The sequence below is a fragment of the Cebus imitator genome, unplaced genomic scaffold (assembly GCF_001604975.1).
Source record: "Cebus imitator isolate Cc_AM_T3 unplaced genomic scaffold, Cebus_imitator-1.0 Scaffold174, whole genome shotgun sequence".
In the NCBI taxonomy this organism is placed as follows: Eukaryota; Metazoa; Chordata; class Mammalia; order Primates; family Cebidae; genus Cebus; species Cebus imitator.
In genome coordinates, this window is record NW_016107489.1 from 1,656,429 (window position 1) to 1,682,510 (window position 26,082).

At 40.4% G+C, this 26,082-nt stretch overlaps 1 protein-coding gene across 28 annotated transcripts in view; it reads left to right on the forward strand.

Annotated features, from left to right (window-relative positions):
* The window catches only part of DLG2 (discs large MAGUK scaffold protein 2), a 1,831,252-nt gene that overhangs the window by 1,470,777 nt on the left and 334,393 nt on the right, over window positions 1-26,082 (forward strand). For all 28 annotated transcript variants that reach the window (XM_037744434.1, XM_037744428.1, XM_017544957.2 and 25 more), the window contains one exon: window positions 5,108-5,264. In XM_037744434.1, coding sequence (XP_037600362.1) covers window positions 5,108-5,264 — 157 coding nt within the window. The remainder of the gene's footprint in view (window positions 1-5,107; window positions 5,265-26,082) is intronic.

Sequence of the window (26,082 nt, forward strand, 5' to 3'; positions counted from 1 at the left end):
TTGAGACGGAGTCTTGCTTTGTCACCAGGCTGGAATGTAGTGGCGTGATTTTGGCTCACTGTAACCTTTGTCTCCTGGGTTCAAGCGATTCTTGTGCCTCAGCCTCCCGAGTAGCTGGGATTACAGGCACGTACCACCACACCCAACTAATTTTTGTATGTTTAGTAGAGATGGGGTTTCACCATGTTGGCCAGGATGGTCTTGATCTCCTGACTTCGTGATCCGCCCACCTTAGCCTCCCAAAGTGCTGGGATACCAGGTGTGAGCCACTGCGCCTGGCTGGATTTTTTTCATGTGAAGCCACAAATCCATATTTTATGCAAATTTTCCTAATTTTAAACTTGGGCAACTAATTCAAACATTTGTAAATATTGTGAGTCAGATTCAGCCTTTGACTTGCTGGTTTGCAATCTCTGGCATATACCATATTCTAGACTTTGGGACTGTGAGACAGAAAAATCTGTCCTAATCCTGCCTTTGCTACTTACTAAACTCAGTTAAGAACTTAGGCAAGTAGTCTCGCTTCACTAATCTAAAAAGTTCTAATGATTTCTTCATCAGGTTATTTATTTTACTCATAATTTCATTATAAAATTTTTCAAACAAAGAAAATTTTTAAGATTTTACGATGAACATCCATGTACTTGCCACCTAGATTCCACTATTAACATTGTTCTGTACTTGCTCTATCATACACCTACCCATCTATCCAATCATCAATCTATTTTGCTTTCTGATCTGTTTCAAAGTAGTTGCAAACATCAGTGTACACCTTTTTTTTTTTTTTTTTTTTGAGGAATAAATCAGATGATTTGGGTAGAGCAGCAAGCCCAATATAGCACAAGGACAAATGTCAGAGTCCTCCTCACTCCCTTCCCTCCATCTATATATACTGTATAGAGCATCAATGTTGTTGGACCCACTGAGAATGTCTATACATGTGTTCATTCTGGGGGAAGCGGGAGATTTTGGCAACAACCTTTTCATCAAAATTCTGTTGGCTTCTACCTTTAAAATGTCATTTCCCTCTCACCCACCCTCTTATTTAAAAAGCAAAACAAAACAAAAAAACCTTGAGTATAATAAAACAAATATAGGAAGACTTTAGAGTTGGAGAGGAGGCAACAGACTGGTAAGGAAAGTAAGGATACTGTAATGAGTTTCCAGGACTTATTCTGCTTTATTTTTGTTTTCTGCTCGTTATGTATTTTTAATGGAACACCGGAGGAACTGCAGCCTGGAACTGCCAATAAGTATGGACAAAAAGAGCTCCGAGTAAAACCTGCTCCCTTGAGATAAATGACTGGAAAATACAGATAGCCAAATAAAACAGGAAAACTTTTTGATAATACTGACCTACGCTAGTCAAACACCAAAGAAAAACCTGTCCCCTCAACCCTGCAGTGTCAGCGGTGCTGTGCAGAGGGCTGGATTTCTGGCTCTACCAGGGGCAGCCAGGAGAGGCAGCTCTAAGATGGCCTTCCACTTCCTCCGCCAGGCTGTTGTCAGCAGGCAGAACAAGAACTGGCAGCATCTCCATCTGGCAGCAAATAGGCAGAACAAGGGGGTATGAGGTGGTGCTCGTCAATACTCCGCTTTCCAGTGGGGAGCTGAACTTGTACTCTTACCCAGCAGCAACAAGCTGGCATGAGATGGCGTTACTTGGCATTCCATTCCCCTACTCCTAATGTTGATGGGGACCAGCAAGAAGCTTAATTTCCACCCCTGCTCAGTGGCAATGAAGTAGAAGGCGAAAGAGGAAAACTGCTAGATGGCAAACCACTCTGCCTGCTAGGGCAGTATCAGCAGGGCCTTGTGGGGAGCTGGGCTGCTACCCCCATGTGGAGGTAAGGAAACAGAATAAGGTGATCAAGGCAGTACTACTCAGCACCCGATATTCTCTCCCCCGTTGGTGTGCATGGATCTGAGGGAGGAGCTGAACTTCTACTCCCACCTAGTGGCGATGAGGTAGAATGAGTGGAATGCTCTGCCTCTCCCTCGCTGGTATTTCCGTGACCAAGGGGGAGCTGAACTCGCATGCCAACCAGCTGCAAGAGGAGTCTATTTTACAGCAAAAGAATCCTTTGCAAATGGAAGTCAGGTCAAGTTATTTTTCCAGCAGGCTCCCCATTTCTTTCAGAGTAAAATCAAAGCTATTAAAATGGCCTACAAGGCCCTACAGGATTAATTAATGCACTATTGTCTCTCTGATAGTGGTAGGTAAAGTTCTAAGAGGGACCCATGATAGCTACCTCCTGGTGTTACTCCCACAATTAAGTTCTTACGGAAGAAAAGGGATTTTGCAAGTGTAGTTAAGGTTACTAATCGGTTAATCTTAAGACAGGAAAAGTATCTGGGTAGGCCTGGCCTAATCACATAAACCCCTGAAAAGCAGAGAGTTATTCAGCTAGTTGGAGAAGAGGAAGAGAGAGTTTCCAGATGTGAAGAGGATTCATTGTGCCATTACTGGCTTGAAGACAGAGGGAGCCAAGTGGTGAGGAATGCGGGTGGCCTCTAGCAGCTGAGACAGGCCCCAGTTGATGGCCAGCAAGGAAATGGATACCTTATTCCTTGTGATGGTTCATTTCATGTGTCAGCTTGATGGAGTCATTGAGTGTTCAGCTATTTGGTTAAACACTGTCCTCGGTATGTCTATGAGGGTGTTTCTGGATGGTATAAAATTGCAAATCAATAGACTGCATAAAGCAGATTGTTTATCACAAAGTGTGTGATCCTCATCTAGTCCACTGAAGGCCTGAATAGAATAAAAAAGCAACGTGAGGGAGAATTTGCTGCTGCTTTCTGATTGTCCTCAAGCTGGGACATCAGTCTTCTTCTGCCTTCACACGTAGTCTCCGCCTGCAACTATTTAATATATATCACTGGCTCTCCTGGGTCTCCAATTTGTCAGCTGCAGATCCTGGGCCTTATCAGCCTCCACAGCTATAAAAACCAATTCCTTATTGTGTATATGTATATAATATAGATGTGTGTAGGGGTGTGGGTGTGGGTGCCTATTGGTTTTATTTCCCTGAAGAACCCTGACTAATACAACCCTGCAACCACAAAAAATTGAATTCTGCCAACAACCTAAATATATTTTGAAACAGATTTTTTCCCAGAAACTTGCAATAAAGCTCAGCCTGGCTGGCACCTTAACTTCAGCATAGGTAGACAACATGGTCAAGTCCACCCAGACTTCTGACCTACAGAACTGAAAGAGAATAATGGCTGTGGTTTTAACCTGCTAGATTTGTGGTAACTTGTTACTCAGCAGTAGAAAACTAATACGGTGACTTCATCGCTTACCATTCTCCCTTCCTCATTCACTCAGTTCAGCCACATTGGCCTCCTAGATCTTCTTTGGCAACACCAGGCACCCTTCCGTATTAGGATCTGTTTAGCTGTTCCTTTCCTCTGGCCAGAATATTCTTCCTTTTTACAGTAACATGATTAGTTTCCTCACCTCTTCAATCTTTTCTCAAATGTCACCTTCTCAATGCATCCTACCCAGGCCCTCTTCGCCACAAGCTATCCCTCCTACACTGTCCTGCAATTTTTTTTCTACCCAGAGTTCTTACTGCCTTCTAATATGGTATATAATCAACTTATTTATTGCATCTATTGTTTATTCGTGATCTACCTTCATTAGAATGTAAGCCCACAAGGGCGGGGATATTTGTTTTGTTTGCAAACATTCTGAGCACTTGAAACACCTTCCTGGCAGAGTAGGTGTTTACAAAGTATCTGTAGAATGAAATGAGTTAACTCTTTGACACTTCATCTCTGACTTAATGCGTTGTTATCTAATTTATTATTTACAGTTCAAGTTGTGATGTGCATTTTACACTCTTCCTCATAATAAGGCATGTATACATAATGCATCACTTGATGCATGAAAATGTGATAGCAAATAACAAATTCTTTTTGTAGTCATTAGTATAAAGTATATTGGATGGCTCTTATTCTTTCATCATTAAGAGCTGGAAAATAGAAGATAGACTGAGATGTTTGGGAGAGGAGGGTGCATGATACAAATAACAACTTGCTCAAGCCTAAGACTTGCAGAACACTTTTTAAAACTACTGATACAGAATTTGAAGTAACTGCCTTTTAAGAATTTTTACACTCTACAATTCCATGTTATTCTGACCTCTACACAAACTCAGTGAACTATTGGCTCAAAATTTGATCTCTGACCTTTTCATTGATGACCCTTAAATATGTATTTATAGTTCTCTCCAAAGACCCAAATTCCTGTCCTTCATCTCCAGCTGCTTCAGAATGTTGCCGCGTGGATATACCACTATTTCCTGTAACTGAGTATGTCCAAATCATACTCATCCCATGATCCTGGATTCCACTCATCTCTCTTTTTGCTAGTTGCTCTCTCTCCTTTTTCCAATGTCTGAGTCATCTCTGGACCTACTGCTTCTCCCTTCAAATTTCCTTTCATGTTACCCTTTTTAAAATTCTCCCTGCTGTCACCCTTGTTCAGGCTGTGACTTCCTCACAGCTGGATTACTAGACAGTATCCCAAATGATTTTCCCACCTCCCGTCATATCTGTACTTTCCCTTCCATCAGCCCTCCATAGGACCATCTGTTAATTTTCTAAAATGAATTTAAATATTCTTAATGTCTCAGAATCTTCCAATGAGTCCCCATGGCTTACACAGTACATTTTAATTAACAATCAAACAAACAGCAAACCCACAACCTGGCATATAAGGTCTTTCATGATCTGGGAATTCAACCTAGTCTCTTGTCCCCAGAAATCCCTCTATCCTTTTGTGTATGTCCGTCCTACTGAGTACTACTGTGGTGCGCAATACAAAAACAGATGTTTTAAACAAAAATAGAAGTAAAGATTGTTTAAGAAACCTTTTTAGAATGAAGGAATGATTTTACATGATATTTTGGCTGTTGTTACAGTGAGGAACTCAAACATTCCTAATATTAGCCTCTTTCTTGATATGTGAATGTTAATTTGAGAAACAACCTTATAAGTAGGAAATTGCTGATATCATTTGTCCCAGTGAAAGTAAAAGCAACCTAAATCTTAAATGGATCATCCTCTAAGCTGTGTTCTCTATTTCTTTCTGCAGAGAACCCCGCAAGGTGGTCCTGCACAAAGGCTCCACTGGCCTGGGCTTCAACATTGTAGGTGGGGAAGATGGAGAAGGTATTTTTGTATCCTTCATTCTGGCTGGTGGACCAGCAGACCTAAGTGGGGAGCTCCAGAGAGGAGACCAGATCCTATCGGTGAGTATGTTTCTTTAATCTTTATTCCCTCCGTATTTGACACCATCAGTGAAAAGTCATAATGTTCAATTATGACACCAGAAGAATCTTAATTACAAAGGAAAATGGATGAGAGCATCATGGCTTCAGGTACATGTCACATTTTTGTTTGTTTGTGTTTGTTTTGTTTCTTTTGGGACAGAGTCTTATTCTTTCTCTTGCCCAGGTTGGAGTGCAGTGGCACAACCTCAGCTCACTTGCAACCTCCACCTCCCGGGTTGAGGCAGTTTTCCTGTCTCAGCCTCCCAAGTAGCTCAGATTACAGGTGGCCACCACCACACCCAACTAGTTTTTATATTTTAAGTAGAGACAGGGTTTCGCCATGTTGGCCAGGCTGCTCTCAAACTCCTGACCTCAGGTGATTCTCCCACCTCAGCCTCCCAAAGTGCTGGGATTACAGGCATGAGCCACCGCACCTGGTCTACATGTCACAGTTTAAATGATGTTCAGGTGCTTGAGGCTTGTTGCACTTACGTCCATCAAATAAAGGTGAAGTTGCTAATGTTTTCTTCTAGATGCTCTGAGACGCATTTGCATCCAACAGACTGTTGAGAAGCATGCCTTTTTAAAATGATATGTTACTTATTTTATTTAAAAAACAGATTTTCTCCCAAAACTCGTGACCATACTCTAAACACTGCACCTTTATAATGTGTATAGTTTGGTGCAGATGTAAAAAAAAATGCATAAGATAGTGCTATATACAGTTTGCTGATGGTACTAAGTTGTAGCAGTGGCACCATTCAACTCAGTTCAAGAATTATCAGCAACAATGTATTGAACACCTTTTTTTTTAACTTTTAAAATAATTTCCACTTTTAAATTCGGGTGTACACGTGATGTTTCTTATATGGGTATATCACGTAATGCTGAGGTCGAGAGTATAGTTGATCCCATTACCCAGGTAGTGATCCTAGTGTACCCAGTAATTAGTTTTTCAATCATTTCCCCTTTCCCTCTCTCCCCACTCTAGGCGTCCCCAGTTTCTATTGTTGGTGTCTTTATGTCTATGAGTATCCAGTGTTTAGCTCACACTTGTAAGTAAGAACATGTGGTATTTGGTTTTCTGTTCCTGTGTTAATTTGCTTAAGATAATAGCCTCCTGTGGTATCCGCGTTGGTGCAAAGGATATTATTTCATAAGTAATTTTCAAGGCTACTTTACTGAGATAAGATTCGTGACAGAAAAAGTTGTAGATACTTAATGTCGAATTTGGAGATATGAATGCAAGCGTGAAAGCATCACCACAATCTATGCCATAAACACATCCATCACTCCAAAAGTTTCCTCCTATTCTCTTCTCTGTTATTAATGTTTTCCTTTTGTGATAAGAACAATTAACGTAAGATCTACTCTCTTAGCAAATGCTTAAGCAAGCAGTATTGGTGGCTATAGGCACTACATTGCTCAATAGACCTCTGACTTCTTGCATAGCTATTAGTTTATGCTTCTCACAATCACTCTGAAAGGTACTGCCCCATTTCAGAGGAAGATAAACTTTGAACTTTAGTCAGGTCTCCAGCAGTAAGTTGGCTTTAGTAAGGTCTCCAGCAGTTTGCATGGATGGCCTTGCCATACGTGTCACTCTGGTCCCATACGTGTCACTGTGGTCCTCTCACATTTGAAAGGCTCTGCCCACTCATCAGCTTGCAGCTCTCTGGAAGGATGTTGAGAATGGGAGAGACAGTGTAAGGTACTACATTAGGACCTTGTTCTGCCATCCAAGAGCTGAGCATCATCCCTTAAGCTCCTTCCCTGACCTACTTCGTCAGCACTTACGTGAGATATAAGAGATGACTGGCAGCTATCAAACCATATTGCCCATATACATTTACATGTCTGTCTTCCTGTACTAGGTGGTAAGGTATCTTAAAGCAAATTCTCTATCTTACATGATGTTCTATCCTCAGTATTTAGCACAATGCCTGGCACATAGCAGTCTCTTAAAAAAAGTGTTTATTAAATGAAAAAGTGTTGAATAAATATGGTGGCACATTAAGAAATCACTATAACCTGAGAGATTGACTCTGATTCTACCTAGAGCATGCTAACATACCTTCATCATCCTGGCTTAACATCTCTATTCTGGAGGACCACTTTGTCATTTCATTACAATCAGCATTCATATTGTCATTAAATGTTCCCAGACTCAAAGCACTGTCACATCCATTAATTCTAGAGATCCTCTAAGGCATTCTAAGTGGCAGGATAGGTTATTCTTATTACTCTCATTTTGCAGATCAGGAAAAAAGGGATTCAGAGAGGCTAAATGATCTGTCTGCGTCTCCACAGCTACTGACTGTGAAGCTGCACACAAAGTCAGCGTTCTTCCTCCTCACGGCACAGTCTCTTTTCAAAATCTTGTCAACAGTCTCTATGGCACATCTACATGGTGCACACCACACTGTGTACATCACATTGGGGAACGCATCCAACAATAAAGAACTCATACTTAACGTGCTACTTTTGAGTCAGTCACTGTTGTTACTAATTCAGTCTTCTAACAACACTGTGCCTTATTATGCTCATTTTAAGCATAGAGAAATTGAGGCACAAGGATGATATTAGATTCTCTAATGCTGTTTAAATAAAAAATCCACCAAGCCATAGGCTTGATTTGTTTTAACCTCCACACATGTGAGAGAGAAGGAATGAGCTGGTATGGCTTGACAAAGAAAACTCTGAAGTATTTCTGCTTCAAAAATCAATTTATCCATTTAAATATTATTACCAGGGCCACGTAATAAATAAGGCAACCAATCAGAGTTATAGTCCTCTTAGATATTGTAATTCACAGGACATAACAACCTTTGAAGTTCACACAGCATATCCTTTTTATGTATAACATTTGCGAATACATTTGATGAGGAAAATATTATCTGCTTTTTTCAGTTGAGAGAGAAGAGGGAACATTTCTACTTGGTATGTCAAAATGTATTTCGCCTGTAGCTAGCTAGAAAGTGGCTAGTTTCAAGGTTCACTGTTGGAATTTCATTGCTTAACATTGAGAGAAAAGAATAAACAAGCTTGAGAAGTGCAAACATTACAACGTGGAAAGCAAAATGGCACAAAAGAATTACTAACAATGGAATATGGAAGATAAAACATTTTCATCTATAACTTGCACTGGACCTATAGGGGCAAGCCACCTTCCTGAAAAGTACAAAGCAAAAACTCTAAATAACAAGAGCTTTCTGGACCTGGTGCCTAATGCCTATAATCCTAGCACTTTGAGAGGCTGAGACCGGTGGATCACTTGAGGTCAGGATTTCGAGACCAGCCTTGCCAACGTGGTGAAACCCTGTCTTTACTAAAAATACAAAAATTAGCCATGTGCGGTGGGGCACACCTGTAATCCCAGCTACTCGGGAGGCTGAGGCAGGAGAATCGGTTGAGCCCCGGGAGGCAGAGGCTGCAGGGAGCCAAGATCACACCAGGGCACTCCAGCCTGGGTGACAAAGCAAAACTCTGTCTCAAAAAAAAAAGAGCTAAATAAAACTTAATACATATTACTAGGTCATGTAAGATTTATTTGCGAATAAGTCATATTAACAATAATATGGTAATTTCAGAGAAATGAAGTAGAATCCCCAGGGAAGGGATCTGGGAGATATGTCTTTGTTCTCAAGTGTTCTTCATAGATAAGAGACTTTCTAATCAGGGGCAGAATGTTCATTTCTATTCTCTCACATGGACTATAGAATCTTCCTAGGTAATTTAGTTATTCATGATTTACTATGTGCTGGGTATCGTATGTGTATGTGTATGAACACATACACATATACACACACAGAAGAAAGAGAAGAGACAGTAACACTTAAAATACAGCCTGTCATAGTATAAATATTCAATAAATGGGGCTGTTCCTATTAACTCTGCTTTAAGAATGTATCTGAATTTTTTAAAAACGTTTGGATACCCATGTAAAAGGAAGGCCTCTGTTGGATAGTTTGAGCTGTTCCTTCTTTGGGAGAGGGACTGGACTAGATCAGCATTTCCCAAAGTGTGTTTTACAGAACACTGAACAGCAGGATTGTAGTAGATTGCTACTATAGCAGGTTCCTTTGTACTTCTTCTTCACTGAAGAACTTCTAAAAAACATGTTTATGTGTGTGCATTGGAAATCTCCTAGGGCAGATGAAGTCTATGGTTTTCACAAACATTTCGACCACCAAATCCTGCATAAGGAGTATCTTACAGGATATCAGAAGTGGGAAATGCTCGAGTAGATTTTTTATTATTAGTATTTCAGTCTAGCTCTATTGTCCAGGCTGGACTGCGGTGGCACAACCTTGGCTCACTGCAACCTCTGGGTTCAAGCGATTCTCCCGCCTCAGCCTTCTGAGTAGCTGGGACTACAGGCGCCCACCACCATGCCTGGTTGATTTTTATAATTCCTATAATTGACCATTTCCTACATTCTTTGCCTATACAGAAAGGGAAGTAGCCTTTTACTATGTTTTACAGTTTTGGGTGCCCTCTGGTGTTCATGCATTGTCAAAACATATTACTTAGCAATCTGAAGATGGAGGGTCCCGAAGCTCCATTGCCGGGATTTATACCAGGCCTAACCCTTGTGCCCACTGGAATTCCAAAATTAAAGTAGTTAAGATGCTCAAAGACAAAGAAATCGTCACCTAGGGCTACATCTTATACACGTATTATGAGTGATCTTTTCTAATTTCTCTTTTATGTATTCTATTTCTCAGGGATCTGTTGCAGAAAAAATTGAATAACTGAATCTTATTCTTGAAGTATTCATGAAGGAGAATTTAGGGCATTCAGCATGCAGTCACATAAACTAGTGCGGTTACCTCCTCAGGCTGTCTTTCTGCAGAAGGAAAGATAGAAATGCTTCTCTCATTAATGCTTCTCTTATTATTTGTTTGAGTGCTTTGTTAGGAAAAAATGTGCAACAGAGCACAGAGAAGCAACACTCCCAGAAAGAGATTATTTCCTGTCTCTCTAAGCAATTTCAGTTTATTCATTCATCTGGCGTCTAAAAATGATCACCCCAGCTGACTTGCTAACTCCAAAGCTCATTCTTGATGGCCTTTAAGCATTTAACAAACTGTGTTCCAAGATACGTGATTGGGAATGTGTGTTGCCGAAAGTGAAATGCTGCAGCTGTTGAACTGAAGGTACAATCGGTAACTGAATTTCCAAATTAGAATTTAAATTGCATTATTGATTTAGAAAGAGTAAAAATGAGTCACAGCTCATGTGGGTATTTCAAAAATTTTCAGGTGATCTTCATGTTTAAAACCGTGCAGAAGGGAAGGACTTGATTTGCCAGGTCTATTTTCAAGTTAGTTAAATGGAATATGAGCACTATACACACTAGTCACCAACTTGGGTACTGTTAGGGTCACCCTATATTATTACCTCAAATAACATCTCTAAATCTCTTCTGTGGTTCTGGCTTCCTCCTCGCCACCACCATCCCCAGTAAAGATATTCCAGATTGTTTCTTGGATTTCCTGAAGTGGTCCTCATACAACCCGACAAACCTTATCCCTTCCAGTCACCACGCCATATCTGCCATGCCCTTCCTCTCTGGCCCTGGCTCTGGCTCCCAGTCCCATGGAGGAATCTTGCTTTCCTAGTTTTCAGTACTGATGAAGAAACTCTCTCTCCCTCTGTGTGTTCCTGAAACAAGCACTCTCTAAAATACTAAAGAGGATCGGGGATCTATCCAGTATTAGCGACAAGTCTCATCTCCACAACTCAGTGCTCTCATTTCACCTATCCCCAAAAGCCAAACAGCTTAAACCAGACATCTTATAAACCCTTTCACGTCAGCAACACGTTCAGCTTCTTTTCTCTTGTCATCAAAACTTGGAGTCACCCAAACTCCAGCTACACCACTACCCACCCCTCAGGAACAAGTATCAGTAAGGTTTTAGAAATTTCAAGGTTCTGTGTCAGCCAAGACATACTGTTAAATTTGGAAGTGAAATCTAACTAAGTGGAATTGATGCTGTTTTTGAGGAGGTAAAAACTTATTGCCCTAAATCCGATCAGTTAAATTTAGAGCTCTCGTCCAGAAACCATGTGAAAGTTGCCTCTGCAAACCAGCCTGCTCGTTGCCGGCATTTGCGCCCTCTCCTTAACCCACTACCTCTAGACCCGTTGACTCTTCAGTCATTTCTGGCTTTTGCCTCTATTAATTATGGAGCCCACTTAGACTTCTCCCCACCTTACTGGATCTTTCTTCCTGCATAACTCAGAGCTCACAGCTCCCCTCATCGTGGGACCACTTCAAATGAAAGTGGATGTGACCTGTGAAGGGGCTACAGTGGATTTACTCTTGCTCAGCCTTGATTTCAGAGCCCCGCCATCCAGGCTGACTCCTGGCCCAGCCACCCAAGGGTGGGGATTCAGTAGGGCCTGACTATAGGCAGAGTCCTTTATTCCTGATGATTGCCCAGTGCATACAAACGTCACACATCACATACAGATTTCCAGCTTTTGGAAAGAGCAAACTGGACAAAAAGCATATCTGATCATACCCTTTTCCTGCTCTCTTTAAAACCTTTCAATGGTGTCCTGCTGTTCTTAAAGTCTCAGATTGTTAACATAGGCCACAAGGTTTGCAGAGTCTGGCCCCTGCCTCCTGGATGGCTGGCCCCATCCACAATACTTCACCTGCTCTCACTGATGCTTCAGCCACCCTGGATTTTTCTTTACCTGTGGTCAGGGATGCTATTCAGAATTTTCACACCTTAGCACAACCCTGGCACCAGTCCAGACAATGAATAGCTGTAGTGCCAGATATCGGACAGCAGGAAGGTGGGAACTTCCAGGCAGCCAGAGTTGTGGGTCACTCAGGAGGGCTCAGGACAGCAGGTATTTACTAACAAACCATATACAAATGTGTTTCACTGTTGTACCAAAAGAAGTAGCCACATGACTGAGTGGGAACACAGCAGCCTTGCCCACTCTTGTTGAGCTCCTTCCTACCTCCATCCTGTTCACTGAATTTCCTCTGAAAATGAACTTGGAGTAGATAAGGAAAACCCTCCATTATCTAAAAGGGACCAGATAACTCATGAATTGCCCCAAGCTTCACTTAAAAAGCATCCCCATTGTCTCATATAGAATTCCTCTGTGTAATATATGTCAAAGAAAAACAGTAAATAAAATTTGTGGGCACTTAGTAACCTCATAGGAAACAAAATTAACATTGCTTTCCAATTACATTCCTTAAGTCCTGCTTACTCAGTGTCTCATAAAGACACTGTATGCCACAATTTGCGGTGAAAATAGTACATTGGGAACCACGTACTTAACATCAGACTTGTAACACCTAACTCACAAGATGACTACTCAAAAGATTCAACTAAGCAGCTTTCAAACGTCTGAAACTTAACTCAGTGACACCAGGGGAAACACCCGCCTTTCTCACAGTGGTACTTCCAAAACTCTGTACAATGCTGGATGTGTGAAATGCTCCATAAAAAGGTTCATAATCCAGGCCGGGCGCGGTGGCTCACGCTTGTAATCCCAGCACTTTGGGAGGCTGAGGTGGGTGGATCACAAGGTCAAGAGATCGAGACCATCCTGGTCAACATGGTGAAACCCTGTCTCTACTAAGCATACAAAAAAATTAGCTGGGCATGGTGGCGCATGCCTGTAATCCCAGCTACTCAGGAGGCTGAGGCAGGAGAATTGCCTGAACCCACGAGGCGGAGGTTGCGGTGAGCCGAGATTGCGCCATTGCACTCCAGCCTGGGTAACAAGAGCGAAGCTCCGTCTCAAAAAAAAAAAAAAAAAAAAAAAAGGTTCATAATCCAATAAAGGATCTGAGAAGTCCTGTAGCAAATTTTTTAAATGCTGTTACAGCATATTTTAACTTTATTTAACCTAATAACATTTTTAGTCTTTGAATATAAATTACTATCAAGTGAAACATATTTTTTGAAAATTCTGTCATAATCTCCAGAAAACCTCTTGCAAGCATTTTATTTGACAGAAGTAATATCTTCACCCGAAAATCTTGTCTGCAGAGCTCAGAGACATTCACTAAGTGCCAGAAGCTACTAGACACTGAGGATACGATGTGAAAAAAACGTTGTGGCCTCAGTGAACATGTAGCCGAAGGGAGACAGATGAATAAATAAGTTATTTCCAATGTAACATGGAAATGCTAGTGCTAAGTTCCAGGGACCACATGGGTATAAAGGAGAGGCTAAACTTAGATCAGCCTGGGAGAGTAAGAAGGCTTCTGAAAGGGAAGTTTCCCAACAAAGAAGGCCCAAGAAAGCAAAAACAGTAGAGAATTAGAGATAAAATCCCTAACCTATATTGAATATATGCTCAGCACCGAGCATGTTGCTGGATACTGCATTATGATTTCCCTGAATTGTCCCAACAAGCTTGTTGGGTTAAAGGCTCAGAGAAATTAAATAATTTGTCCAAGATCACACAGATGATCAGTAATGATGGTGGTATTTGGAACACTGTTGCTTCTGATTACAAAGCTCTGCTCTTTCTGTGATGCAGGCCTTCACAAGAGAATTGAATTTGGCAGTTTGCTTATGTCTGAGGCAGTCCATACTCAAAGTCCATACTCTGTCACCTAGGCCGGAGGGCAGTTCTCCTGGGTTCAAGCAATTCTCTGCCTCAGCCTCCCGAGTAGCTGGGGTTATAGGCACCCGCCACCACACCCAGCTAATTTTTGTATTTTTAGTAGAGATGGGATTTCACCATCTTGGCCAGGCTGGTCTTGAACTCCTGACCTCATGATCCACCCTCCTCGGCCTCCTAAAGTGCTGGGATTACAGGCATGAGCCACCATGCCAAGCCTAGATGATTGTAAGTTGTCCATGACATCTATGAGCCAACTTATTGCCTTATTTTTGTAGTTTTAAGTGTCAGTTGGTTGGGAGAGAGAAATCTGGATGAATAACTTACAAGAGAATAACTAAATGTGGATCCATCAGTAGGATCCCAGGATAGCATTTTTCACTGGACAAAGGTCTTTCTGTACTACACATCTGCTGTGCTTTTGAAGTGTCAGGGCCCACTTGCTCATCAGAGAATCAGTAAAAAGAAAACAGTCCCTTCCTCAGTTGTCAGCCCACATTATTTTCTGCCCCAGGGAGTCTTTTCATTTGAAACATCCACTTTCTTGCCCTGCAAGCCATAAACCATAAGACAAATCACTCTCTGAAAGCAAGTACCAAGGTCCGGACTTCTCAGCCTGAACTGTAGTTTACCTTGTTACATATAAAATACTTAGGTAACGTCATTCTAATATCACTAATAGTAGTGAAAATAATTGGTTGTCTCTGATTAGTTCTTTTGATTTGCAGAGCAATTTAAAATTTTTATTCTTATGGCAATATTGGGATAGGCAGGGGATGCTATTGTTATAATACCAACGTTTTATGAAGAAATCATGCCTCAGAGATGCTTAGTAGTGAATACAAAGTGATAATATTAAATAGAAATCTGACGCTTTAGCTGCTCTTTTCTTATACTTTTTTTCAGTTATTTTCATAAACTGTGGCCTATGAACCTGTTATTCCCATAAGACAATAAATAACATAGTGACTGGGATTATTTCCTAAAAATCCACAAGATGGCAGTAAAAGATTTTGCATCAAACTGGAAGCACGTGGTCGTTGGCCCTTTGCTGTTTTCACACTGGTGATTGTATTTGATCACAGTATTAAAACTGGCTGTTATCATAAAGATAGCTTTTTAAAATATTAACTCAATGAATTTAAGTTGAATTCAAATCTGAAAGTAATATTTGTGGCTTTGTTGCTTTTTTTTTCATTGTGAGGGTCCTATTTTTAAACACAACAAACTGCTAGGAATCACCCGGGAGCAATAAGAGCCAAGATTTCTTGAGAAAGCTCAAAATGAGAAATGTTACTCCTTCTTGAACCTTAGACTGACCTGTAATTCTCCTGCTTGAAGGAGAGAAATTGAGGGGTCAGCAAAAGGCCAACAGTTAATCTTCCTTATAATTTAATTTCTTATTTCTCTGTGTTCAGGATCTATCCTGGAGGGAAACTTTCCTAATGGACCAATGCTGCTGTAAAACAAATTCCAGAAACATTTATTGCTTTAATCTCTCGGATTTTTGTGTGGGACCTTAACTGTACTAAGCTGTGACTAGTTTTTCATGCACTTTTATTATTCTACTCCCAAATTTATGATCGCATTCAGAAGAATGAAGGCTACAGTTTTCTTTTTCTTTTTTTTATTTTTTGAGACAGAGTCTCACTCTGTCGCCCAGGCAGGAATGTGGTGGCAGTGGGGCAATCTCAGCTCACTATAACCTCCTCCTCCTGGGTACAAGTGTTCTCCTGCCTCAGCCTCCCAAGTAGCTGGGATTATAAGCATGTACCACTATGCCCGGCTAGTTTTCGTATTTTTAATGGAGACAGGTTTTCACCATGTTCACCAGGCTGGTCTCAAACTCCTGACCTCAGGTGATCCACCTGCCTTGGCCTCCCAAAGTGCTGGGATTGCAGGTGTCCACCCCCACTCCTAGCCTATGTTTTCCTTTTATTGGAGCAGGAGAGGGGTCTGTCTCCATGCTGACTGAGTACTGTGTTGCGGGGCTTGTGATCATAATCAGGTACACATGGAACCGAGTCACTTGTCTCTGGAATTTAGAACATCAAAGAAAATTACACTGTTTCTGTATCTAACATAAATGCAAGTAAGTATTCCTTAGCATCTCCTTTGTGTGTAGCAGACAGGACTTAGGCCTCAAAAAAATAGCAGTGGATTTGCATCACACATGTAAAAACCAAAAGTGAGCATCAGGTATCTCTGATTTTGAAGTCCTTAGGCACTCTCTTATGGTACCCAAATTTCTCTTTCCCCTTTACCTGACTTTTCTTCTCTAATGTCTTCTTACCTTCATATTCATAGTCCTTTCTTATGACAAAGAGTGCAACTTTAATTTTTGCTTACTTTGTTGTTTTTGTTTTTTGTTTTTTTTTGAGAGAGAGTTTCATTCTTGTTACCCAGGCTGGAGTGCAATGGCGCAATCTCGGCTCACTGCAACCTCCTCCTCCTGGGTTCAAGCAATTCTCCTGCCTCAGCCTCCCAAGTAGCTGGGACTAAAGGCACGCGCCACCATGCTCAGCTAATTTTTTTGTATGCTTAGTACAGACTAAGCATCCTGGTCACCATGTTGACCAGGATGATCTCGATCTCTTGACCTTGTGATCCACCTGTGTCAGCCTCCCAAAGTGCTGGGATTACAGGCGTGAGCCACCACGCCCGGCCAATTTTTGCTTACTTGTCAGAGACTCTTGTCTTTTCACCTTGGGTAGCTCATCATCTTTTCCCTGAAGGAAAAAAATATGTATCTTTCATTCCCTTGTAACATAGATTTAAACCTCCTGCTAGGAAATAAGATATTTCACTCCGTTCCTCTGTTTATTCATTTATCCTCTCATTCCTGTCTACAGCAAATGCGATAGGGGCTTCTGTGTTTGTGTCACCTTGCTATGTGGAATGTAGTGATGACTAAGCCATGTGTCGTGTCCTTGGGATGCTTGTAGTCTAAGAGAAGAAATGAGCAGGTCCACCCTGAACTACACCAGTGAGGCAAGGGAGTTCCATAGAAGAAGCAGAACCTCACCATGTATCCTGAGGAGGATTCATGTTTTCCTTAGTAATGGAAAGACCTTCCCAGATCCTCACTGCAAGTCTAAGATAACCATTTTTTTCATCAGGCTGCAAAGGAGGAACATGAAGTCAGTGCAGAAGTGTTGAAAAGCAGGGGTGCTCAAGAATTATCAGTAGCCCAGGCCATCAAGACATGAGATGCAGAAGACTATTGGGCCTCTGAATAAACAGGATGAGGAGTTTGAGCACTGGAGTAGGCTAGGAAACGCAAACAGTTCCCAGGAGCAACCATTCAGTTACTCGGGGCAACCTGAACGAACTCCTGATCCTCTCACTGCTCTGTAAAGTGAAAAGATGGAGACAGCATCTTTAAACTTCCAGCTCCAATAAGCTAGGAATGAATGTGTTTGAGAGGACTTTGTATGATAAAAAAGAATGCCCTGAAGCATTTTTGAACAATTAATTGTTGATGAGTTACAACTAAACATATGTTGTGAACAAAGACTTCCCTTTATTTTATTTATTTATTTTTTAATTAGAGACAGAGTCTTACTGTTGCTGGATTGTGAAGTAGCACAATCAGTTCACCAAACCTTTGAGTTCCTGGGCTCACGCAATCCTCCCACCTCAACCTCCCACATAGCTAGCACCATGGGAATGCATCACCATGCCCAGCTAATTTTTAAAACATTTTTCAGATGATACAGGGTCTCGCCATGTTGCCCAGCCTGGTCTTGAATGCTCGGCCTCAAGCAGTCCTCCCACAGCACTGGGATCACAGGTGTGAACCGCCTTACCCAGCCTAAGGCTTCCCTTTAATACAAGTTTACAAATCAGATATTAAAATCGAAGTCATAGATTCATGCTTTTTTCAGAGTCCATTGGTTATAACTTAACCGTCCAAATAAAGTCTAAATTCCTCAGTACAGCTTCCTCTTAACTTGTCCAGCCATATCTCTAAAAGTCAGTGTTTGCTCCCTCATGTAACTATATCTGACGTTATATCCTCTCCTGAAAACTTTCCCCACCCCACCGACTTCTTATATTCTCCAAATGCCTTTTCTCACCATTCCTGCTCCACCTTCCCAAGACACACAGCAACACCTCCAAGTTAGGTACCCCTCTTCATGAGCTTCATATACTGACAGAATTTACCATGCTAATTTTTAAAGACATGTTTAATACTCCATTTTCCTCACTACATGGTAAGCCAGGACGACATCTGTCTTGCTTACCTGACCCATAATATATATCTTATAAATATATAATGAATGAATAAAGATAGATTACTATTTTAAGTCAGTAGATTCGGAGTAAAGACCTAGTAAAATCAATGCATGGCTAACAGTGCGTGGGCAGTGTACCTCTGTATTGTGCAGGACACAGTGTTAGGTACTCTCCCTATAGGCTGATTTTGTAAAGGTTGCCAGCTGACAGGAATGTGTGCAACCTAACAAAATTTACATTTATAAGATACCGTGTCTGGCATCTCAAAAATCAAAATGAAAAACAAAATAATGTGGTTATGTCTTTTTTTATAGCAACCACTAGAGGGCAATAAAAGCAAACTTTGAACATCTTTTGTGGGGAAAAGAATTGTAAAATGTTTTCTGATTGAAATGTGGGTAGATAATTTTATGTTTGGGATAGTTGTAGGACCTGTAGGCTGTAGTTTCTGTGATTATGGGTTTAGTAGTTATAATTACATTTCTAGTGTGGAATTAAAACCTAGATTGCCTGTGATAATAACATCACCTTACATTACATGCATTATCTCATATGAACCTGTTATAGCACTACCAGGGAACGTACTATTTTCCCGTTTTCCAATGAAAAAAAAAACTAAGGTTCAGAGGCATTAAGCTAGTAAGTAGCCATAAGGTAGCAAAATATTGACACAAACCCTATAAATATTTATTAACTACTGTCATTTACCAGGCATACAAAATTCTCTGCTAAGGCAGTCTGGGAAAATACAGGTTCCAAAATTAATTGCACCAGTTTAGAATGGAGACATTTGGCGACAGTTCCTTAAAAGAGGATCTTGTGGTTTTACGTAGCCATCTGATGATGCTGCTAGTAGGCTAATAGGCTAGAGCCTCTGTACAGAAATGTAGTCCTGGGACGTGGGAAGGAGACATCCTCTGGATTCCGCACTGGTTAGACCCTATCTAAGCCATATGTTTCACTCTAGTTGCTGTGTTTTTTAGAGAGATATCAGGAAACCACGGACTAGGATTAAGGATCCTGGACATGATGTATTAGAGGGGAAATTGGAATGTCCCAAAAAAGGAGAGAGAAAGAAAGGGAATTAGACCCAGTGATGCTTAAGCTGTAGGCTCAGGAGCCAGAGTGGGTCTGACTTGCCATACCTACTAAAAACAGAAAATGAATAATTCCAGAGATTTGGGTTGGCCTCTTACCCATGCCAGATATTGAAGAGAATACGTGTTTGTATTCTTCAGAATTCACACAGAGCTAAAGAAGAAGTCCTTTTACTGCTTTAACCTGAGCACACATCAGAAGCACATTCCGGAGGCCCCCATGAGGCCTGTGTGCAGGGAGCTGAGCATGGCCTTGCTTGGTAGCCGCAGTAGCTGAGGTAAAGTGAAAGGCATTCAACATTTAAGCAGCTTCTTTCTGCTTGCCCCAGCAAGCTCGACCTGTAGCTTGCCCGCCACTTTCTTCCATTCTCTTCTCCATTCACCTGTTGTGTGTGCAGCCCCGAGGTGGGCTGCAGGAGTCCTGCAGTCCAGCTGGAGTGTAGGCACAATGGGAGCAAATTTTCTTGGCTCTGGGATGAATCTGTGTCACCAACAGAGAATGCGCATCACGGGGTCAGCTGGCCCTTCCCACCTCTGGTTATGTGATGGTAACTGTCCAGACTGAAGTTGTTGAGAATTTTGCTTCAAAGGAGTTTATTCATCACGGTAAGGTCTCTATTATAAGAACTGTATCAGATGACATGGACTGTGCAATCACCATGTTATTAAAAGACTTGCAGAATGAACTTGTCTTTGTAGATGTTGATAACAGTGAATTGAAGGGTGTGAAACAGTGAACCTTGAACATGGCAGTCCTTTCTTGAAACTGCCAAATATCGTTTCCAGCACAGATTATCTTATCTCTGCAAACTCCAACCTAGTGATTATCATATCAGGTGCATGCCAGGAGAAAGGCGAAACACTTCAGTCAGTCTAAACGTGGCCATCCTTAAATTACTGATTTCTAATATTACCCAATATAGCCCTGCTGCAAAGTGATGGTTTCCAGTCCAGTGGATATCTTCATTTATGTAGCTTGGAGGTTGAATACATCTTCCAAAATCCGTATTATTGAAAATGGCTATAATCTGGACACTGCCCACTTCCATTTCTTGACTGTGCAAAGGCTTAGTATTCACTCTGGAAGCTGCCATGGGTGGATCTTTGGAGAGCATCAGGACTCAAGTGTTCCTGTGTGGAGTGGCATGAATATTGTGGGTGTCTCTCTGAAGCATCTCAACTCAGATAAAGGAATTGATCCAGATCTGGAGCAAGTGGGAAAACGTCCACAAGGAAGTGATTGCCAGTGCCCATGACACTATGAAAAGGAAAGGTTATACTTCTTGGGCCATTGGCCTATCTGTAACTGATTGAACAGAAAGTATTTTAGAGAATCTTAGGAGAGTGCATTCAGTTTCCACATAATTAAGGGCCTCTACGGAATGAATGAAGTATTCCTCAGTGTTCCTTGTATCTGAGAGAGGATGGCCTTGCAGACCTTACACAGGTAAAGTTGACTCTTGAAGAGGTGGCCATTTGTAAAAGAACACAGAAACACGTAGGAAATTCAGAAGAGGCTCAACCTTTAAAGTTGTTTAAAACTATCATCCTGAAATTATTGAAGAAGAGAGATGGTAGTTATGGAATTACATATAAACCTTTTGAATAAACTTGAATTCCTAAAAATTGGAAACTGGAAAGGGGGTAGAGTGACTGCCCTGTTTGTTTAGCCTCTGTCTCTTTTATTATTAACATCCTGATGCTTGATGATACTTATTTTTAAAAATTCCTAAGCGATTGCATCAAAGAACATGTTTTTGATACCTGTGATGTGCCAGTACTTGTCTTGTGTGTATATGCAGTTGCCATTTGGTTTGAAAGAATGTATGATCTAGGTGTTTATTGTTTTGTACACATCCTGATTCTTTTAAGTACATTCTAATATTTTTTGTTTTGGTGGGCTTATATTATACTTATTTATATACTCTTTTTAGAAGTTGTTACTTTCTCTATAATGTAAAGACAAAAGCACACATTAAGAAAAAAAGCGAGGCTGAATCCTGACTCTGTTGTGTGTAATTATGAATTTTGGGCAATTTATTTAACTTCTCTGTGCCTCAGTCTTTTTAATCAATAGAATTATGACTGTGTCTACTTATAGGGCTGTTATGAGGAGGACTTGATAACACATGTGGTGTCTAGTGTAGCATTTGGCACATGGAAGGATTTGATAAATGTTGGCTATTATTTTCGTTGTTGCTGCTGCTGCTGTTGTTGATAAAGCATTTGCAAAACCATTCTGCAGAAATGAATGTAGACTTACTTGTCTTGCCCTAGAAAATGCTATTAGAACCAAAAGAAGTATCAGCTAAAAGCAAGAGTTTGTAACAGGTTTGGTTTCAAATAGTGTTTCTACCACATATCATCTAACTGACCTTGAACAAGTCACTCAACCTTACCCAGCCTCCGTTTTCTGATGTTATTGAGCACTTAATGTGTCTGTTCTCTGCTAAGCACTGTAGGCAGAGTGAAAAGACCTCCTCTTGCTGCACTGTACTCAAGCAGGAGCCAGGTGACCATCTGTAGGCATTTAGAGGGCTTGGAGAAAGCATTCCTGCAAAGGATGGAATTACTTACTAAATCTCAAAAAGGATCCTATAAAAAATCTTAATGTTGGAAATGAAATATGTTCTCATTTTCAAATTGTCCTCATCCGATGCAGCACAGGGCTGGTCCTCAAATGGACGTGCATTCAAAAGTATTTTCCTTGAAATAGTATCTGTCCTTTGAAGGTAACTGGATTGCTTTATTTCTCAAAGATTAAAAAGAGGAAAAAGTATGGCTTTGGAACCGGCAAGAGGCTTGAACCCTGCTCTACTATCAACTAGATGTGCAAACTTTGGATAAGTACTTAGCTTCCCCAAACTGAGTCTTCTCATTTATAAAATGGAGCCAATGACTCCTGCTTCAAAGGACTGTTATGGGGCTTAAATGTGCCAAGGGGTGTAGAGCACCCATCATGGTGCCTGACACAGAGCAAGCGGTCCTGCCTTCTTTGACAGTGCCACCAACAGTCCCAGTGCTCAGGCCTCTAAGAATGAGCCTCAACTCCAACAGGAATGGGCGCTGGCCTTTTGGTCATCATCCCATCTGCTCAACTCTGTAACATGGTGCAGCTCCTGCCAGATAAAAGCTGACCTCAAGTACATTTCCCACAATTCTGGTCCTTCCTCACACTCTGTGGTACCTAGGGATCTAGTGTCCTCATGCTTTTTCTGTCTGTCCTCCCTCAATGAAATAAGATTCATACTGAGGTTGAATGTTAGGAAAACAGGCAAAGCATGATTCCAACTACCTATATCGATATTTTAATAATATATCTACCAAGCTTAAGACCAAAATAGTGAATCTCAAGTTGTGGAATTATAGGATTCCCAGTAAACCTTATGAGGAAAGAATTTCAGAAACGTCATGAGTGCTTCATAGCATTATTCATTTATACATCTCAAAGATGGCTACATAAGGCTACGATCTTCTTAATGCCAAACCCAAATCTTAATTTTATTGATCTCAGTACATGACATGACACAGTACCTGGCACATTGTAGGTGTTCAATAAATGTGGACTAGACGGCCTTGAGGCCATATCAGGTGGACAAATATATTTCTTAGCCCATCTATTATTGTTAAACACAACCACAAACCATCTATAAAACACTTGGGAAGGAAGAGTTGGAAGACGTAGAAGTATTTTCCTTTAGTATTAAGGATAGAGGAAATAATGGTTTTTCTAGAAAGTACCCTGTAACTGGGGAGAATTTCATAGAAGAAGTAGGATTATAATTGAGCTTCGCAAGGTAAGGGTGGCAATGTGGCTTCCAAGAAGAATGTCCCCAGCCCAGTAGACAAATGGAAGTTCAGAAGCTGCTAGTAAAGGGTGTTGCTGACAAGTGCTAGGTAGAAGCTAGCTTGTTTTGAAAACCTGTACCCAGCATACATATTCTTGTCTTCATTTTAGTTTCCTTTGAACGCTTTAAACACTTCTCCTGCATTTTCCCCTCTCACTTCTACACACTCCCAGTCCCCTATCTCTGCCACGTGTACAGCAGGGGGAAAACGGGGCTCCCTTTCTCTTTCTCTCTGTTATACTAACTTCTTCTAATCTTTTGCTCAGTAATATATCACAGAACAAGTTGCAGCTCATTAGCTGACAACTTTAATGTTGTTCTTTTAGAATAGTCAAAGATTTACTCTCTTCCCTGAGAGCCAACAGTACATATGGATTTTAATGTCCCTTTTCACATTTCCTGAGGCTAAAATTTTCACAACATTGAACTCAAATTTAAACTTCCTAAAACTACTTTGGAAACAACAACTAGGAAGATTTATTTTAACATTTTTCTCCTTAATCTAAACAGCCAATGTCATAAATTTTGCACACTAAACATACTTTGTAGTGAGGGAATACTCTTCTAGAAAAAAATTGAAATTGCCCATGCCATTTATATTAAAAAGTAGAAAATTAAAATTTTCTTTTAGTGGTATTATGTTGAACCATATGAAACTGTCATTTTTGTAGGTCAAGTTGAATATTGTCAATTTCGTATGGTTCAACCTAATATAGACTCCTGCATAAAGGTTACAGCGTAGATCATAATAAGAAAAGAGTCTTCAAATAATTTATTAGTTTGCTGATTTGAAAAGGTTCTTAAACAAAGCAGAAGTATTGTTCAACTACCTATAGTAAAAACAAAAGCTATCATTCATGAGTAGGTTTTCATGTGCATCACCTTATTCCATTCTCAATATAACTCTGCAACCATTTTGATGGAAATATTACTATTAACACTTCATATTTGTGCAGTCAAAATTCCAAACCTGAGTCTGCTGGGCAAAACTCACACTGTTACCCTTCTGTTACCGTACCTCAGAGATTTAAGACAAAAGAGAAATCACTTCTCCAAAATAAAATAATGATTAGCATCAGGACTTGGTATTATGGGCGCATATTGAGTTCTTTGCATAAACATCTTAACTTTCTACAGTTAGAACTTTGAGATAAAATTCTATAAAGTATGAGGTAATCTTATATATACTGAGCTCTATCTAGATAGAACCGAGGCTCTAACTAAATAATATTTGAATCCGTGGGTCATGGCGCAGAACCTATAGTAAATCATAAGTAAACAGTAAATCACAAATAAGTGTTTCTAGAATAAGTGAGTAAGCAAAAGAATGACTTCTGCATGGGAAAAGGCAGAATAGGTTCATAGCTCTTTGCAGAATCAAACATCTTACAGTATATAGATGTTTTAAAACCGCAAGATAGAATCACAGAATCATAACTCCAAATGGAATCTCAGTGTCCTACTTGCACAATATTTGTTTGTTTGTTGTTTGTTCTGTAAATGAAGAAACTAAAGCACAAATTCCAAAGCTAAATGGTGACAGAAGCTAGAGCCAAATCTACTGAGCCTTCTTGAAAATATACCTATCCCTAGACTTTTCTTCCTTTTGGGACATAAACATGCTAAAGTATTCTCTACTCATCAATAATTACCAAAATTATTTCTGTTTTTATAAACAGTATATATACATGTATACAGACACACACACACACACACACACACAAATAATTGCAGCACAATTTACTTTCTTTTGAGAAATACTTGTTTTTATTGCACACAGCATTTGATAAATATCAGCATTAGCCAGGAACTTCTAGGTGTAAGAAAGAAGGCGGCTAAATACAAGTTTTTTGGTTGAAAATCACAGCCATTCACTAATCCTCAGGTAGAGTTGTGCCCGGGAAGAATAATTCACATTGTCATACGTTCACAAGCCTGAAAAAAGAGACGAGGGTGAACTTGTATACATACAACAGATACCTTCACACACATCATCCTGGAAAACACGTTGTAGACTATACATTTTTTTGGTGAGTGATTTATACTTTTTGTGCACAGTTACTTGCTTAGTCTCCTATTCATCCAAAACTCTATAGTTTTTCCTGGTTTACCCCACTTTCTTATTATGCATAACTTTGAAGAGAAGTAATATTTAGCAATGATGCATTCCCTGCAAATGGGTGGCATGCATGCATCTGTCATCTAATATTCCTGGTTTTCACATCTCCAAATGTGAATTTTCCCCTTAGTGTCTCTTCAACCCATATTTTGTATCTAAGGGCCATACCAAAATCAAAAAATACAGTGCTTATTTCATGCCTTTAAAAAGGAACAAAAAAATCGGCAGAGAATCGGTAAGAAATGGAGGTTATGGATGCAGATGATATAAACCCTGAGCTAAGAACATAACCAAAAGCCCAAAGTTGAGCTATTGTTGACTGACTGGTTCTAGGCAAGGCGTAAGGGGAAGATCAGGAGCAAATGTGGAATCTAGAACATTCAGTTTATAATGATGATGTTAAGAAGGGAGTTGAACATTCAGTTGGTTCTTGATATGCAGCAGGTCTCTATATTAGACAGGAACAAGTGGATTTTAAAGAAGCTCCAGAGACCTATAAATCCTAAGGAGCTTCTCCAGAAGCCTTACATAGAAAAACCCTAACTTGAGGTTTGTCCTCGACTTAGAGTCACAGAGCATTAAGTATAAACAAGACAGCCTAAGATAGCATTTCAAAATGCTAGCACAGATAATTTTGCTATTTTAGTTTTCAGGAGCAAGCTCCTTTAGCTTGCCTGTTTTGACTGCTAACCCAGTATTTTAGTTGTATTGATGGTGGAATGAGAAAGTTTTATTTTTTTCTAAGCCTAATTATGAGACTCTCACAGCACATCAGTTTGGACTTCAAAAGGATAGCACAATTCCAGAAATTAGGTGGTAAACAGTCAGTCATAGGCTGGCTTCCCAATAAAGCCGGATAAATCAACCAGAGAAGAGAAGAGAGGATG